This window comes from Telmatherina bonti (genome assembly GCF_933228915.1).
Source record: "Telmatherina bonti genome assembly, chromosome: 10".
Taxonomy (NCBI): domain Eukaryota; kingdom Metazoa; phylum Chordata; class Actinopteri; order Atheriniformes; family Telmatherinidae; genus Telmatherina; species Telmatherina bonti.
Genome location: NC_136628.1, coordinates 25,565,409 through 25,581,509, shown reverse-complemented (window position 1 = coordinate 25,581,509; position 16,101 = coordinate 25,565,409). Strand labels below are relative to the sequence as shown.

Sequence of the window (16,101 nt, the reverse complement as noted above, 5' to 3'; positions counted from 1 at the left end):
TATGCAGCACTCGAAAAATGTTTTAGAAAAACATTTGGATTTTGATATAAAATTCCCACAGCTGATAATACTTTGGTTATTTTATGTAAATACAGCACACAAATCATTTATCTAACAGAAAACCAGCAATAAAAGCCAAATAGTAAAATTTAATTTGGTGATGTACTTCAGAAGGTTATGATGCTTTGAGATAGATTTTTATTAGGAATTACTGTAACAGAGAGCCTGTCCAGACTTTTAGAGAACAAAACATTGTTTGTTACAGTTCTCATTAATTTATTATCCTAACCGCTTAGTCCGATTATAGGTGGCGGCGAAGCTGGAGTCTATCCCAGCAGTCTTTGGTTGAAAGGCAGGGTACACCCTGGACAGCTCGCCAGTCCATCGCAGATTACAGTTCTCATAATGCAAAAATGTTTTTGTTTAATGTTTCTCTGAAATATGGAGCCAAGACTAGACATGATATTACTTTAACTTAATCTGGATCATCAGTTTACAGGAGGATTTATAAAAACAGGCTCCTTAAGGTAAATACATAAAACTTCCTGGGTAAAATAGTCAGAAAATAGCAGTTAATGACACTTATTTATAATCCACAATAGCCTGGTGCATTTACATACATAGAGTACTTTAGTGAAGTTCCAAGACACAGTTATATTACTACCCTACTTCTCTAAACAAAGAGCCTTGTGTTAGTACTCCACACACTCCATACTGCACAGTCAAATATCTATCTGTAACATATGAATAGTTTATTTTTATTCACCTCCATCCATTCATAATATTTACAGGCTGCAGCTAATAGTCAGATCACACACAATCATATAAAAAGATCACTGAAACTATTCTGATGTGTAAGTCATGCTTTTGATAAAACTGGTCATTTGGTTTCTTTCAGTGTAATATTTACTTTTAGTTTACTATTAATTTGCATGAAGGATTTTTAGTTTCACCCAAGCTCTGTTTAGATGAAAATTTAACTGGTTTTATTCATGTAAAAGACTTGCATGTCCCTCCATCACGGGAAGCTCTGACAGTACACCTCTGTAGCCACTAGATGGCGTAATGACTTTATGATGTCTGACCCCTCCACATAGGTTAACAGATACTGTGACGAAAGTCCTCTCCTAAATGAGTGCAGTCGCTCATGGCGGATTTGCTTTGAATAATTGATGTTTCTCAGAGCCACATGCACCACTGCCTAAATACTATAGTTTCTTTTGTCATACAGAACAGGTATTTCTTCATGTAATGACTGATGACCACAGGTAGCTTTTTATTGTTAGGGTTGCTTCATGCACCGTGTTTTTCACCCATTTATTTGAATGGAATGCTGCAGAGCTATTATAATGCTGCACAAAATATTCTGGCTTGCTACTTGGTTGCCAAGCCGAGTCAAGTTGGGAAAACAGTAATTATAGAAAACCACATTTACTATTCTGCAGATAAATAAGTGAGAAGCAGCATCCTCTAAAATTATAATAATGAATCCACTTTTCACAATGGATTTTCAATATCATGTCAAACTTGTGACATCAATGAATGGTGTTAGTCCTCCCAGATTTAAAAAAAATATCTGTAAAACTGACATATTCACACAGATAACAAGAAAACCGGACAGTTTTACAAGATTTAATTTATTAACTATTGTACAGTTCACATAAGGCCATCATCAAACACTATTCTCAGTCAGACAAATTCCATGGTTTGCTCCTGGTGCACAGTACATAACTTCCTTGTTTCAGCTATTTCACTTTAATATTTGTTTTGATCTTGTACTAATTTTATGTTTTAAACGAGGAAGAGGTTGTCATTCTTCTCCCTCAATGAGTTTTTTTTTTTTTTGTTTTTTTTTTAAATCATGCACTAAACTGAAGTGGCCTCAAACCATTCACAAAAATTGTAAAAATGGATTTTCAATCATTGAAATACACACTAGAAATGTTTTCTACCATTGACTAAAGGGTGGTGTTCCCCAACATACAAATAAACAACCATTATAGAGTAGTATGCACACACTTGATGCTTGCTGAATGGGCAGATTTGCCGAGGTTTTGTCCAAAGTCAAGTGATGCAGTAACATTATACACTCCCGAGAATCGTGTGTATAATGACAACTGTTGCTTTTGTTGTCCTGTGACAGTCTGAACATTACAACTTCAAGCTTGGAGCACTTACTTCATTCTAACACGCGACTGACTTCCCAACAATACAATTCCAAAAAATAGCAGTAACGGATCCCAAATACTAATACAACCAATGATTTTGTTGCAACCAAGAACCATGACAGGGCCTCAGTCCTCCAGAGCTCATAAGCATGGTTGTCCATTGTCCTCATCAGAAAGATGGTGCTTCCTCTTGTGACTTCAATGATTAAAGTTAAGGGGCCTTTTTATTTTTTTTTTTTAGCTGAAAATGTGCAGCTTGTTGTCAATGAAACGGGGCTACAATATGCCAGCATATGATGAATCAACTACAGCCAGCGGTTCTTCCTGAATATTTCCCCATTCACAAATATTTCACTCCCATTGGTTGATGTATTGTATAGCAGGATGAGCAGTAACGGCACGTTGAGAACATTAGACCTTCTGAGTTAAAGGTTCTTTATATTACAGGAATACAAAGAGCTTGGTTTGATGGACAGCCACAGCACCGCATCCAGCAACCTATCATGTTTCAAGCATTTGGTTTCCATGGACACCAGATGGTAATGTAAATTCATTATGGTATGACTAGGTACACATTCAAAATGGCAACATTTCTCCTTCACTTATGGCAGGCAAAGTCTTCTCTGATAACACAATGGCCTAATTTAAACAAAAGTCCCTAAACATCCACTCTGATCAACAAACAGCTAGAAAGAAGACAAACAAAACCATTTTTCACATGGCTGGATGAATGAGGAACAGAAGCGGATTCAGATTCCCCATTGACCTAAAAAAAAATGGGACATCTGGAACAAATTGAAAGACTTTTTTTTTTCCCCCCTATAAAAAGGACCTTGTTAAACACGCCAGCATTGATGCCACATTCAAGCACTAAAACAATATTGACAATTAATCAAAGTGGCATTTCTTCACTTTATTTAACACTACACTATCCAAAAGTGCTTCAGATAAGTTTGTGGATACAAAAACAAGTTGGATGTAAACAAAATTTGATCTTCCAAAGCTCTGTTGAGGCAATGGTATGGCTGTTTCTGAGCTGTAAAATTAAAACACACACTAGAAATGAGTATGTTGAAAACAAATTTAAAAAAAAAAAAAATTTTAAGATGGAAAAAAACAAACAAACAAGAAAACAACAGTGATCATTAAAGTGCATGCCTGGATGTGGTCCCCCCTGCCCCCTTTCCCTTCCCTCCTAAATGCTGACGGCTCCTTCAATAGAGCCGATGAGAGAAACCTCAAAAAGGAAGACACAAAGGAACCTCTGCTACTACGGAGCAAACTGCTGCCCAAAAGACCTACAGAAGGCCGGTCCATAAATCCAGTGGCAGTACTTTTAACAGAAAAAAAAAAAAGGAAAAATAAAAAAGTTTCACACATAATAAAAACATGGCGGCCACAAATCATCTCTTCCAGCTTGTTGTAGAGGTTTTCTATTTCTTGTTAGTGTAGGATAAGCGGTGGCTGTTGATGGATGAGAGGCTTGCTGTGACAGTGACTCCTGTTCCTCCATTTCTGATCCAACATCCAATTCCAGGTGATCAGATGTTCGGAGGCCGGGCAAAGCTACATTGGTCACTAAAGCCCACCATGATGCACACAACTATAAACACAAACAGCAGTTTGGGGGAGTTTCTCAGATACACTCCATCCCCCGGTCTTCATAATCTAGGTTGTCTATGATCAGAATGTGGTGTGAAAGTTTGTTTGTTTATTTTTTTGTTTGTTTTTCCTTCGATATTTTCTTCTTTTCTTGTGTGTTCGTGTGAGTGTGCATGTTTTTAATGTCGGTGATCAGGTCCAGAATTGTCATGGGCACACATGGTTTCATCGTCTCTCACAGTGTCTCTTGTTCAGCAGGGGAATGGTGGGAGTGGGGGTGCTGGTGGAGGGGAGGAAGCAAAGACTGCAGGGGTGACTGGGGGGTGGTGGGAGGAGACTGCTGCAAAGGACTGAAGTGTGCCGTGTTGTGGGGAGGAGAGGAGCGATAACAAGAGTAGGCAGAGCTCCCGCCGAGGGTGGTGGTGGGTGAGGCGGGGAGGCCTCCCAGGCCGGTGGGGGAGTCAATGAGGGGCTGGTTGTAGAAGAAGAATGCACACTGGTGGATGAAGGTCTCAATGATTGTCTGGTAGGTGCGCGTGGCAGTGAGGGCATCCATAGTGGTGAAGTCTGGCCTCATGAGGGTGGGCCAGAAACAGATGGACAAGTTTTCACTGGTCATCAAGTTCACCCTGCTCAGCTGGCTCACCCTGCGCAAACACACACACACCACACCAATTTAGATATTCTTATATTAGGGTGAGAGGGGGGGGAGACACAATCTGAGATTTAGACGTATCTAATGACTTACTTGTGTAAGTGGCTCACTACATATTTGAAGACATCATAATTCTCCCTGGGGAACTTCCTCAGGACATCCTTCATGGTGTACAGTCTCTGTTCTCGATCACTGATTTCTGCGCACACAGAATTTTCCGCAATTACTTTTAAAAAATAAAAAAAAATCTCACAAGCGCCACAGTCATTTAAAGCTAAAGTTGCCTCTGTGCAACCAAGAAATCTGTTCTTCTCAAGATTAAAACACAAAACAGGAGAAAAGCAGATCTGTCAAAACTGTCCCTGCCCTCCTCCGTCATAAAGAAATAATCTTTTTATGTTCGAGTAAAGACCCTCCCATCCCAGCAGTGTTTGCTTACTGAACGCATCCAGTAGTTCCACCTGCAGAGCACAAGGCACCAGGGGATCAGGCAGCTCAGAGAAGAAGCTTTTTAGAGCTCCAGCCACAGTGTTTATGGAGAAGTCTTTCTCCACAAGGTCTAATCCGTGATCTACAAAAGAAGAATGGCGGCGTTAAAGGGATCATGAGAGAAAATGAGCCCATCAATAGCAACTGTCATCAGGATTGAATAATCAGCTGCTTGTCACTTTCTTTTGATATCTCTCTGTTTATGTTTTGACTATGCAGCCATGTAATTACATGTCAAACAGCTGCTTCACACAATTATGATGAGCAACTCACCCTGTTCAAACTGCCTTTGCATGCTCTCCATCTCTGACTTGTTGCCGCTGACGCGGTACAAACCCTCTGTGTTCAGGCCTGAAGGAGGAAGAGTGCAGTAGGGGGGGATATGTGGGTGGGGTGTCACAGTGGGGAAACAAGGAAAGCACAAACAATTCATTAGTTCCTTTGCAAACAGAAATGACTAAATAGATGCTGCCAGTTTCTGGAGAACTACACCATCTTTTTTGTTTTTTTACATTGACATCACATTGTGGCTTCGGAAACGGGGACAGGCTGTGCCATCCGGACGTTCCGGAAAAGTTCATAATGGCTGTCCATCCTATAGGGCATGCTTGCCAGACTCCATGATTCATCACATCAGTGCCTTTAACGATGCCTTGAAGTCAACAGCCTCCATGGATGTCAATTGTACGACAGAATATTCTCTTTTAAAAAAAAAAGAAAAACAGCAGCAGAAAATAATGGGATATTTGCAAAGAGAGCACACATGCAGCACCGATTGGAGCAGAAAACCTGCATCAGTAAGTGCCCGTCATAGCAAACAAAATGCTGCAGGCTGTGTTCAAACGGCACGCCTAACAGTCACCTGAGACTGTAACATCGATTCAGACAAATATCCAGGCAGGCTCCTTTTATAAAGGTGACTGGTTAAAATAAAAAAAAATAAAAATATCACACTTACCAATGCACATCTGAACAATTAATAAAAATAAATAAAGATGTGGCAGAAATTATCACGTGAATTTATTGTTTTACATAAATTCAGCTTATAGATTTGCAATCACTCACTGCAGTCATTGCATAGCTTGGCTTAATAAGAGGACATGGTTAAATGTAATTGTCCAATAAATATTTCATTTCATAGGAGGATGATGTCTTTAGTAGAATATAAATAGTTACTGTAGGAATACAGTCACTATGAGCTATTTTGTGATCTTCTTCACTATTGTGAATGCTATATCGTGACTGTTATTAAGTTGTGAGGTTGCATCACTGCCAGCCACAGTAGTGGTTGTTTGTTCGTGTGCTGGCCTGTTTGGGGCAAAGTCTGAGTGATTTTTTTTGTCCCATTCTGTCACTTTGACCAAAAGCATGTTTGGATCACAAAATCAGTAGCATTAGAAAGAATCCAATGATGGCAATTACCAGATCTACATTTTTATTAACAGACTTGATTAAATTCTGCTTGCACTACTTTTTTTTTTTTTTTTAATCCTCATTTTTGTTGTTCCTGCAGGTGTGGATGTTCTAGTGGGAATTGCAAACCTACTTCACTTCTCCATTTTTGAAAACAACTACTTTGCAAATGTGTGGTCAGATTTCGCAAGTGTTTTGTGCCCAGAGCAGATGATCAGATAAAGAAATCTGTCAAGAGCAGATGTCAACTCAGCATGAAAACTGGGGGAAAAAAAACAAAAACTTAGAAAGCAAGTATTCACAGAGATCTGAGGTTGTAGCTTTTGGCTAAAACTGGGATTACTTTTACCCAAATTAACCTTATTATATTAAACTTTCCCTAAATTAATCCTGAACTTCTGCTTGGAGCAGATGATCAGATACTATCGTCTTACATGGCTGGTGTAGCATATGTTCAAATGAGGCAAATAAAGTGTCTCATGTTGGTTCAAAGGCACTGCGATGTGCATCAATTGCACATCACACAATGTACAGTTAAACTATTCAACATGGCTTATGCTTGTAGGCATTCAGACTTTGAAGTACTTCTGTCACTGCTGAGTCAGTTTGACTGTTTAAAGTGCTTTAATGAATGAGTCAGCAAAGATCCCACCTGACAAATCTCAGAGTTGTTTGCAAATGATGTCGGAAAGGTCTCCATGTCAGCTGCATAAGAGGCAACTTAAAGCACTGAAACCTCCGCCCAGTTGTGGGAAATAAGCTACAATAAGGCTATTGTAATTTACAGTAAATTCTTTGGATTTGGAAGGGAGAATAACATAGATGCATGTACTTTATGTGTATGGAAACTTTATTATTTCAGATTTCACAAAAGACCGGAAAAAAAAGAGCTCACCTGTTGTCTCAATGAATCGGACGCACTTCTCAATAAAGAGAGGGATGGGTCTGTCCGGGGACACCACATTCACTAGGGGGACTCCAAAGTAACTGCTCTCCATGGGCTTGGGAATGGCGGGACGGGTCTTTGGTCTTGTTTTCTGCAGGAAGAGTAAGACAAGGGCTCTGATTGTTTCAAACAGATAATTCATTGATACTAAGCTGCCTGCCATAGCTGCACTCCATAGTGGCTGCTCATTTCCATAACTTTGTATAGATCCTCTCACAATGGGATGTTCAGTTTAAGCATCCTCATGGAAAGATGACCTCTAAATATCTGTGCTAGAGCTGTAAAGGATAGTTCATTCTGTAAGTAGCAACAGAAAAGTTAGTTCTTCACTGGAGCAAGATGGGAAAAGAAGAAGAAGAAAAGGAAGACTACATTATAAAATAAACATACTGTAAAGGGCAAAGTAATAATACACACCTTGGCTGTTCGTCTGAGGCTCTTCAGAATGTTCCTCTTCTTTGGGTCTTCACTCTCCTCATTAACAAGACTGTCTCCTTTTAAGGTTCCAAAGTCGTCTTCTTTGGACTTCGGAAGTGCGCCCATTTCATCATCACTTCCTATGAAGCTTGTGCGGAAGCTGCTGAACTTTCCAAGACGCTTGGAGCGATCGCGATACAAACGAGGCTTCACCCCAACAGCTGAGAACTTCCTCCTTCGCTCCAGAGAGCTGCTGTCTGCTTCACTGTCAGAGCCGTTTCCATTAGAGTGCATCCTGTTAGAGTTGCGTATGGTGATGATTTTGCCTTGCGTGCTGTCATGTGGAACCGAGTAGATGATTTCTTCATTGCTAGGGCGTGGCTTTGAAACAGCATCGATAGGTTCGGCGTAGTCTGAAGGATCATAGCCCACATCTCCACCAGGGACCCAGGTAACAGCAGTGGGCAGGGACCGACGATGACCCAGCGTATCGATGTATGGGTTGCGGTTCACTTTCCGGAAATCAAAAGTGACACCTGGTTTGACTCTCCCCTGGGGTGCCATTTTGTTATTGAGCTTGTTTTCAAAGTCCCTGATATCAGAGATGACAGAGATGTCACTGGAGTCCAAGTCGGGCAGGTTGAAGCCCCCACCATGAGAGGAGAGTGTACCATCATAATAAGGAGGAGAAGGCTCTACATCATCCTCCGAATCCATAAACATGGTGACTGGACTGGGAGAACTGCAGCGTGGGGAGTACACATTCTCATAGGTGCATGTTTCAGCAACATTATCATACATGTGCGTGGCCTCCACAATGTTGCGTTTCTCCACCACCTCCATCAGAAATGAATGGAACATTTCTACCCGGTGCAGGCCTCCCACCACTCCTCCAGAACCACAGACCACGCTATTGAAACGAGCCTCAATCTCATGCGCTAGCTCCTCCCCCTGAATCAGCTGTTCACAGGCATAATCACTGTCAGTAAGCTCTGCCTGGCTATCTCCTACAGCCAACAGCTGAATTGGGATGATGTCCTGAACTTCACACAAGAATGCACAAAGGGTCTCCAGGGAGGCTTTTCGGGAGACTGAGTACACAGCAATGTAGCCATGCACTAGCCTGCTCTTCCGCAAAGTAAAGGAAGCATGATATGAGAGTAGAGAAAGCTCTATAGCCAGTTTGTGTCCCCCAACTGTCTGCTCCAGCAACACAGAGGTGCCACTATTAGACATAGGTCTGCAATGTTGGTGCATTAGGAAAGGAGAAAGGAGCTGCTCAATGTCATAGGGGTCTCCACACATTATGCACATAACAATACGAAGGTCTGCCTCTTGGACTGGCTGCTGAGGAGAGTCCCGGAGACCTGTAGGTTCAGGAAGGAGAGGTGGGGAGCTGCTACTAAAAGATGTGCTCCTCCTAATATCTAGAAGGCCCCTTAGTACCTGGTTAATTTGAGTCTCGTTGACATTATGGCCATATCCCACACCAGGGGATGCTGGGTCTAAAAAGGTACACTGCAGTCTCCTTGCAACCTGCTGTCCCTGTGTTATTAGGTTTAAGGCAGTGTCTCCACCTATGTCAACATAGGATCCAACACCTCTTTTAGTGACTAAAAGAAGAGATGTAGGCAGCTGTGCCAGCTGGCTATCCCTACGACCTAAAGTTGATTCCCTAAGTCGCTCTAGGCTTTCCACCACATAGGACAGGGACTCCTTTGAATTATACAGACACAAACATCCATGAGGGGTGAAAGTGGGAGTGTAGAAGGAATTCACAGGAAGACGTACATTTCCCTCAATGGGCCGCAGTGTCAACTCGTACATCTTTCCATCCAACACATACCAGTCATCGTTTGTGCAGAGAGCCCTAATCTCATTGGCAAATTCTCTGGCCAGTCCGTCCTTCCCAAGTATGACTAAGTTAATTCTGTCTGCCTTGGTGTCTCCAAAATGAGCCTTCACGTCAAAAAAGGGGTAGCATGTGGGGAAACGTAAAGCTAGGAGTTGCTCAATCTTTGAGTCTCCGCAGTGAGGGCTGCTAGGGCAGGTTTCCTTGGTGGGGTGATAGACAAAGTGGATATGCTTCAACACAAGAGCATCTCTTTCTGCAGGGAGCTTCTGTAGCACTTTGAACCTCTGCTCCTCTCCAAGAACCTCCTGAATTGCTCCCATCTTCTCTTTGCTTGGCTTGGCATCCACTTCTAGCTCATAAAAAAGCTCAGAGTACTCAAGCAAAAGCTCTTGGAAGTCTTCTTTAGCGCGGTCAATGATCTCTTTCTGATGGCGGTTGTACAACTCCAAGTATTCTGGCTCCTCCAGCCACTGGTAGAACTCTTCATTCATGATGAAGCTGCGGGCCTCCTCCCAAGGCTTCCCAGGTGTGACAAAGGGAGAGGAGGCCAACTTTTGCTTGAACTCTTGCCTCATCTCTGCCCGTCTGCATTCATTTCGCAGATGCTCCAGGTGAGCGTTAAATATATCCTCTGCCTCAGCAGTCTCCAGCAGATCTGAGGGGATTCGCTCATCATCCATGTTATCAATGTGAGATGTGTCCTCCCAAGGTGAATCTTCCAGAACAACAAACCAGTGAGCAAAGTGTTGCTTGGACTCAAGCACTTTCTGCACTCCAGACCAGCTCAGCTGATCTATCTCATCCAGATCTGGCACTAAAGAACTAAGTGCTAATGGAAGAGTGCTTAAGTACGCTTTGCGGCGCCTCTCAATATGCTCCTGCTTCAGACGGTAGACATGCTGTTGGAAAAGCTTTTTGCATTTAGCCGTTCCCTCTAAGAAGACATACTCTTTGTACTCTGGTGAGGTGTTCATGCGCCGACTAGCATTTAACCAGGTTTCATTGTGATTTTTTACAATACGGTTAATCAACCATTCATAGCGATCCTTGGCAGATGCTATCTGCTGACTCTGGAGCTTCAGGGCTTCAAAATAGGGAATGATTTTGGGCTTACCCCTGCTCTTATCAATAAGCTGAGCCAAAGTGAGGAAGGCAAGGTCCACATTTATATTTGAACGTGCTGACGTCTCAACAACTGGTAGACTCTTCTTTGTGATAGCAAAGGTATGTGCGTCTTTGATGTAGCGTTCGACACCTTCATCGCATTTGGTGAGTACCAGCACGATAGGCTTCTTAGTTTTGCTAAGCTGACCATATAGGTTTGTGATAAATTTCAGCTGGTCATCAAAGTTACGGTTCATGCCCCGGCTCACATCGACGCAAAGCAGGAAGCCATCGACCTGCAGCTTGCCCTCTGGCATTTGTTTTTGCTCAAAGTCTTGTTCCAGACCCAGCTGATCTGTACAGAAATACATGAGCTTCTCTGCTGAGGCCAGCTTTGTTGCGGCTGCCCGTTTGATATAGGGCTGCATAGCAGTGCTACGGTGTGGCTGAAAGGTCTGGTCATCAATGAATTCAGTTTGCTCCACAACATGCATCCTGCACTCGGGCCCTTCCTCCAGGACCCGAGACACCTCCCCCCAAAACAGAAAGTGATCATTATTAACCACTCGACCCCCAAAGTCACTGGTACTCAACACTGACGTGTGATCCAGATAGAAATCATCAGCACTAGGTCGCACAAACCTATTACACAGACAGGACTTGCCCACCCCACACTGCCCCTTCTCCTTCTCTGTTCCTGACAAACCCACCACAATGAGGTTGTAAATGGGCGATCGTGCATCTTGCTTTTTTGCCATCATAGCCTTCTGACACTCATCCTGCCATAAACAGGCACTGTATAAAGGTTTTCCCTAAGATGTTTGTCCATAAAGTTGCTGATCCACACAGGAGATCAGACTGCTCTTTCCTCTGCCGGCCTTCAGTGATAATAAAAAACAATGCAGTGATACGAGTGGTGGCTTCTCTCATTCGTTCCTTGTGAGAATCAGATCCTGTAGAAACAAAACAAAAAAACAAAAAACAAAATGGAAATCAAACAAACTGACCAATCCAAAAATACTTTTACATCTAAAGAAAAAAAAAAAAACACAAGCACACTGCTTCATGTACTTATCAAATTTACATATATCTGGATATTATCGTCACCATCATTATTATCATAATTATAAATCGCATTCTAATAACTTTTAGTCAATCAAAGTTAAACAAAGGCTTCGTTCAACCATTTGATAAAGGCCACATGTATTATCCTAAACATTAACAATGGTGATTTTTTTTCAAATCCATAGCTACAATGCTAAAGCATCATGGCTGTGTCTTTGCAGGCAGCACTTAATTGCAATAATGTAAAATTGCTGCATAAACATCATTATTGTGCAACATCAAGTTTTTATGAATTATATTTTGTCAGCAGATAAGCATAAACTGTGACAAGAACAGGAAGACCACCCAGTTGTAATATCTCAACGCATAGACCACAGATTCTTTTTATAATGTACTATCGCCCAAAAATATGTATACGCGTAAGGAGGAACACAGATTTTTGCATGAATTATTAAACCAAGAGCCAAATTGGTACCCACTCCAGTGCTGCAGGCCTTATTAAAACACCAATGAGAAAATGGAGTGGGTTTGGTTCTTTTGTTATTTCGATTAGTCAAATCTGTGTACAGATTTAAAAGAATATTTTAAGAGGTGGGTCTTTGCCAAAAGTAGAGAGTAAAAGACTTCTGATGTAGATCCAGACTTGATTTGTTGTACATTTGGCCAGTTGGTTCTTGTTTTATTTGTGGAATTAATATGTGTGTTACTTTGTCTAATAATAAAATCTAATCATCATTAACACCCCCCCCAAACACATGGTGACATATAAAAAGAACCTGGACCGGGGGCTGGTCCATCTAGATATATTTGTACAGTCATTATCTACATCGCTGAGGAGACTTCAAACACAACCCCACTCATGATGAGAGACCCTGTGATATAAAACAATGAAATAATATCCAGCTTAAGGTAAATATTTTGGGAGTGATCCTCTTTTAAATGACATCAGCTGATCAATTGATGGAATGACAAGCATTTAAATAATCTTTACTATTAAGTAAAGAGGACTATTTTTTTTTGTTTTTTTAAGATAGATTAAGTGAAAACCCAGCCTCTGGTGCATCTCCACATACAAAGAAAAACAATCAATAAGGAACTTATTAACAGAAAACAAATATCACGAACAATCAAAGCCAAAGGAAGCTGAACTTGATCACCCCATTCATTTAATAGCATTGATAATGACTGCCTTTACTATTGCTCTGATTAGATTCTGGGATCACAAATCAGCTCAAGTTCAAAATAATTAAAAGAAAGGCCACCTGGGATCAAACATCCCTGCTAAAATGGTTTAATATTATGCAGTTACAATGAAATCAGAAGCCTATCGCGTGTAATGCCCTTTGATTGGAGGCAAACAGCTCCAGCAGGGTCAAAAGCAACCATGGGCAGTGCACACAGCTCAGCTGAGCTACAGGCCTGATAACCGAATGAACAGGCAAGTTCTGCTGCACATGAACACAACCAAAACTACCCTATCTGGCACCATCCAAGCAGCCCAACCACAACGCATCTCCACTTAACTTCCTTTATGTAACCTCGCTTACTGGGACGAAATTTCAGTAAATGTGATATATTCAGCAAAGGATTAACGGTTAACATGGGCTTACAGGGTGCACAGAGAGGGGCTGACCACGCCAGGCCTGCTGTCTACATAATGAAATTGCAGCGCCGGGATCTGGACTAACCTGCCCTCCTCTATACGGCGGCAGGCGGTGATTAAAGGGAACCTATTTCCTCACTTATTCTAGGGCGTAGCACTCCACAGCTTCACGAGGAAATAGCCAGTTAAGAAGAGAGAGCACTGTGTGATACATACCATCGCATTTCTCCCTTTCTCCTCTCGCATCTGTCGGGCCGGCGCTTGCCGCAGCCCTCGCCGCCGCCGCCTGATGTGCAAAAAAGCAAAAGCCGCAGGATTTACTACGGGTCGGGGAACTATTCAGATATCACACCGATTTCCCTGCGATTCAATGCGATGGAGTTGTCTGAATTAAATCTCCATCACCCATGTCTGGATTCCCGTGCAACATATGCAACAATGTTTTTGTTGCAATTGAAAGCAGCTGGGAAGGAAGAAATAAATATTCCCCCAAACAATGGAGCAATCCCGTTTTGTTCGCGAAAAGGTTTTTTTTTTTTCTCTCCCCCCGTCTTCAGTGAAATTCAGGCGTGTGAAATTCTGCTTAGTCGTCCTCCTCTCGGTTCACCACGTTGCTTTTTCAATAATTATTCTGTCCATTGTTGTGCCCACATAATAACGCTGGGCCGGTCGCGCACACGAGACAACAGTGAGTTTGTTGCAATCGCCGCCTTGTTTTCTTTCCAATACGTCCCCCACTGCAAGAGAAATCGTTCATGTCCTGGTCAATTTCGGAGTAGATTGCGTGTGTGAAAGTGGGATTTCTGTCAGCTTTCCGATAATGGCGGCGACCCTCCTCCCCGGACCTAGATCTCCTCTTCTTTTCTTTGGGAAAAGGGAGCTGTGGAGACAGAGGCAGCGGAGAGAGGGACTCACCCAGCGGCGCCCTCACACAACTGCAGCAGGTCGGCTCTCTGTTGCTGGAACTCACCAATACACTGCTGCGTTGCAGGAGCTCATCACTCAAAAGTAGCCAATCCCTCAGCATTAAATGCATATTTCAAATGGTACGCCACCATTTCACCAAACATATTGCCTGGGAGTGACCACAGGAATAAAGATTGTTTTCTCTCACATTGACTACAACAAAAACTTGTGTCTGCTAGTTTGTTTATATATATATCCTTTATATATATATATATATATATATATATATATATATATATATATATATATATATATATATATATATCCTAGCTCCTATTAGCTTAAGTAACACAAAGGAATTGCTAGACAAAGAAAGAGGGTACTTATAATACAAAAAATAGAATATATATATATATATATATATATATATATATATATATATATATATATATATATATATATATATATATAATCTAAATATTTTCTTTAGTTGGGATCTACAGCAGGGGCCCCATAATACTCCACTACATGTCCAACCTATGTTTGACTTGACTATATCAACAATAAGTATAAAAATCTGACCAATTAGTAAATAATAAACTATTTGAAGTGCTCTTTGCTGGATAGTTTATTCTGTGGTGCCATGTAGCAGCTATATTTGATGCCGTTCACAAAATGGACAAGAGAACACAACCCATCACTTGTAACATTTCAAATGTAAGTCTAAGTAAGTATTAGTACATAATGTGTGTTAATTAAAAATGCAACACAGACTAAATGGGGTCGGCAAGTTATTCTGTATATCTTTATATTTTCCATACTACGGTGCTGCAAACAAGTGATGAAACAGAATAGCTGGCATTCTGTTAGCCTGTTTTACACTTAAAAGGGTTTATGGCACATCTGGGCAAAATAAAACCCAAGGGCCACAAATGGCCCATGGGAACTTATATTCAACCCTCAATGTCCTCAGATAAAGAACAAGTTAGTAAAACAATTTGTTGATAAAAGTTGAGGTGGTTGAGTTAAGATTGTGTGGTGCTGGACTTTGGAGGCAATAAGATTTCAGCATAATGTTTAGTTTTTAGTTTAGTTAACTTTAGTTTGTTTATTTATTTTAAATGAGCAAAAAAAGGTAAGAAAAGAAAAAACACGTACATTTCTATACATACATTTGTACATGCACACACATATATGTACATTTACATACTAAGGAAGAAAATATTCATAATGTTAATATTAATATTACAATAATAATAATAAGGCCTTATCAATTAATTCGTTCAATAAAGAAATAAAATGAGTTTAAAAAGGTGAAAAAGTGTGAGCTTATTATTTAGCAGATAGGATGGCCCGTCTTTTCTCTCCTTTCCATGTTGTGTTTTTAGTCAATCATAGAAAATAATGACCAAGTATCAATGGCAGTGAGCTTAGACAGTGAGAACAATCCTTACTTGATGCCTGTCCCAGCCTGCAGCATGCCACTTTATTATTTGATACTCAATAGGCTACTAGTGTTTTATCTGATTCTACTAGTAAGTTTTCTCTACATTTAGTTCAAGTGATTCATGTCTCGAATTGAGGGCCTTGAATTTATCAGTGAAAAATATATTATGCGTATATAAATATTTTCCTACAAGCACCATTTTAAATGTAATATATCTTACATACCAACATAGTGTTGGATGTGTTCAAGGATCACAACGATAATAAACATTCTTTAACAAAGAACACGGGCTTCATTGAAAAATAATCATCATGAAAACTAGAAAAAAAAGCCTCTGAAACTGTCTTCTGTCCTAATTACAAGGGAGAATCATTTTAAAATGCAGTCAACATTCAATAAGTCATATTGAGGATTATCTACAATTCATCCAA

At 40.9% G+C, this 16,101-nt stretch overlaps 1 protein-coding gene across 1 annotated transcript; it reads right to left on the bottom strand.

Moving 5' to 3' along the window:
• Positions 1–1,655: 1,655 nt before the first annotated feature.
• On the bottom strand, positions 1,656–14,179 carry arhgap35b (Rho GTPase activating protein 35b). The gene is made up of 7 exons (XM_079247523.1): positions 13,534–14,179; positions 7,691–11,602; positions 7,223–7,364; positions 5,188–5,265; positions 4,865–4,996; positions 4,519–4,624; positions 1,656–4,417 (listed from the first exon to the last, which is right to left on the bottom strand). Exons 2-7 carry the CDS (start codon positions 11,408–11,410, stop codon positions 4,006–4,008), a joined length of 4,590 nt encoding a protein of 1,529 aa, XP_079103649.1. The 5' UTR covers positions 11,411–11,602; positions 13,534–14,179; the 3' UTR covers positions 1,656–4,005.
• Positions 14,180–16,101: the final 1,922 nt, after the last annotated feature.

Bases quoted from the DNA above. Each gene is read 5' to 3' on its own strand.
- arhgap35b (XM_079247523.1), bottom strand. From the start codon at position 11,410: ATGATGGCAAAAAAGCAAGATGCACGATCGCCCATTTACAACCTCATT. The intron at 7,365-7,690 runs GTGTGTATTATT...CTCTTCCTGCAG, and splicing joins GCCTCAGACGAACAGCCAAG to AAAACAAGACCAAAGACCCG. The intron at 4,418-4,518 runs GTAAGTCATTAG...GTGTTTGCGCAG, and splicing joins GTAGTGAGCCACTTACACAA to GGTGAGCCAGCTGAGCAGGG.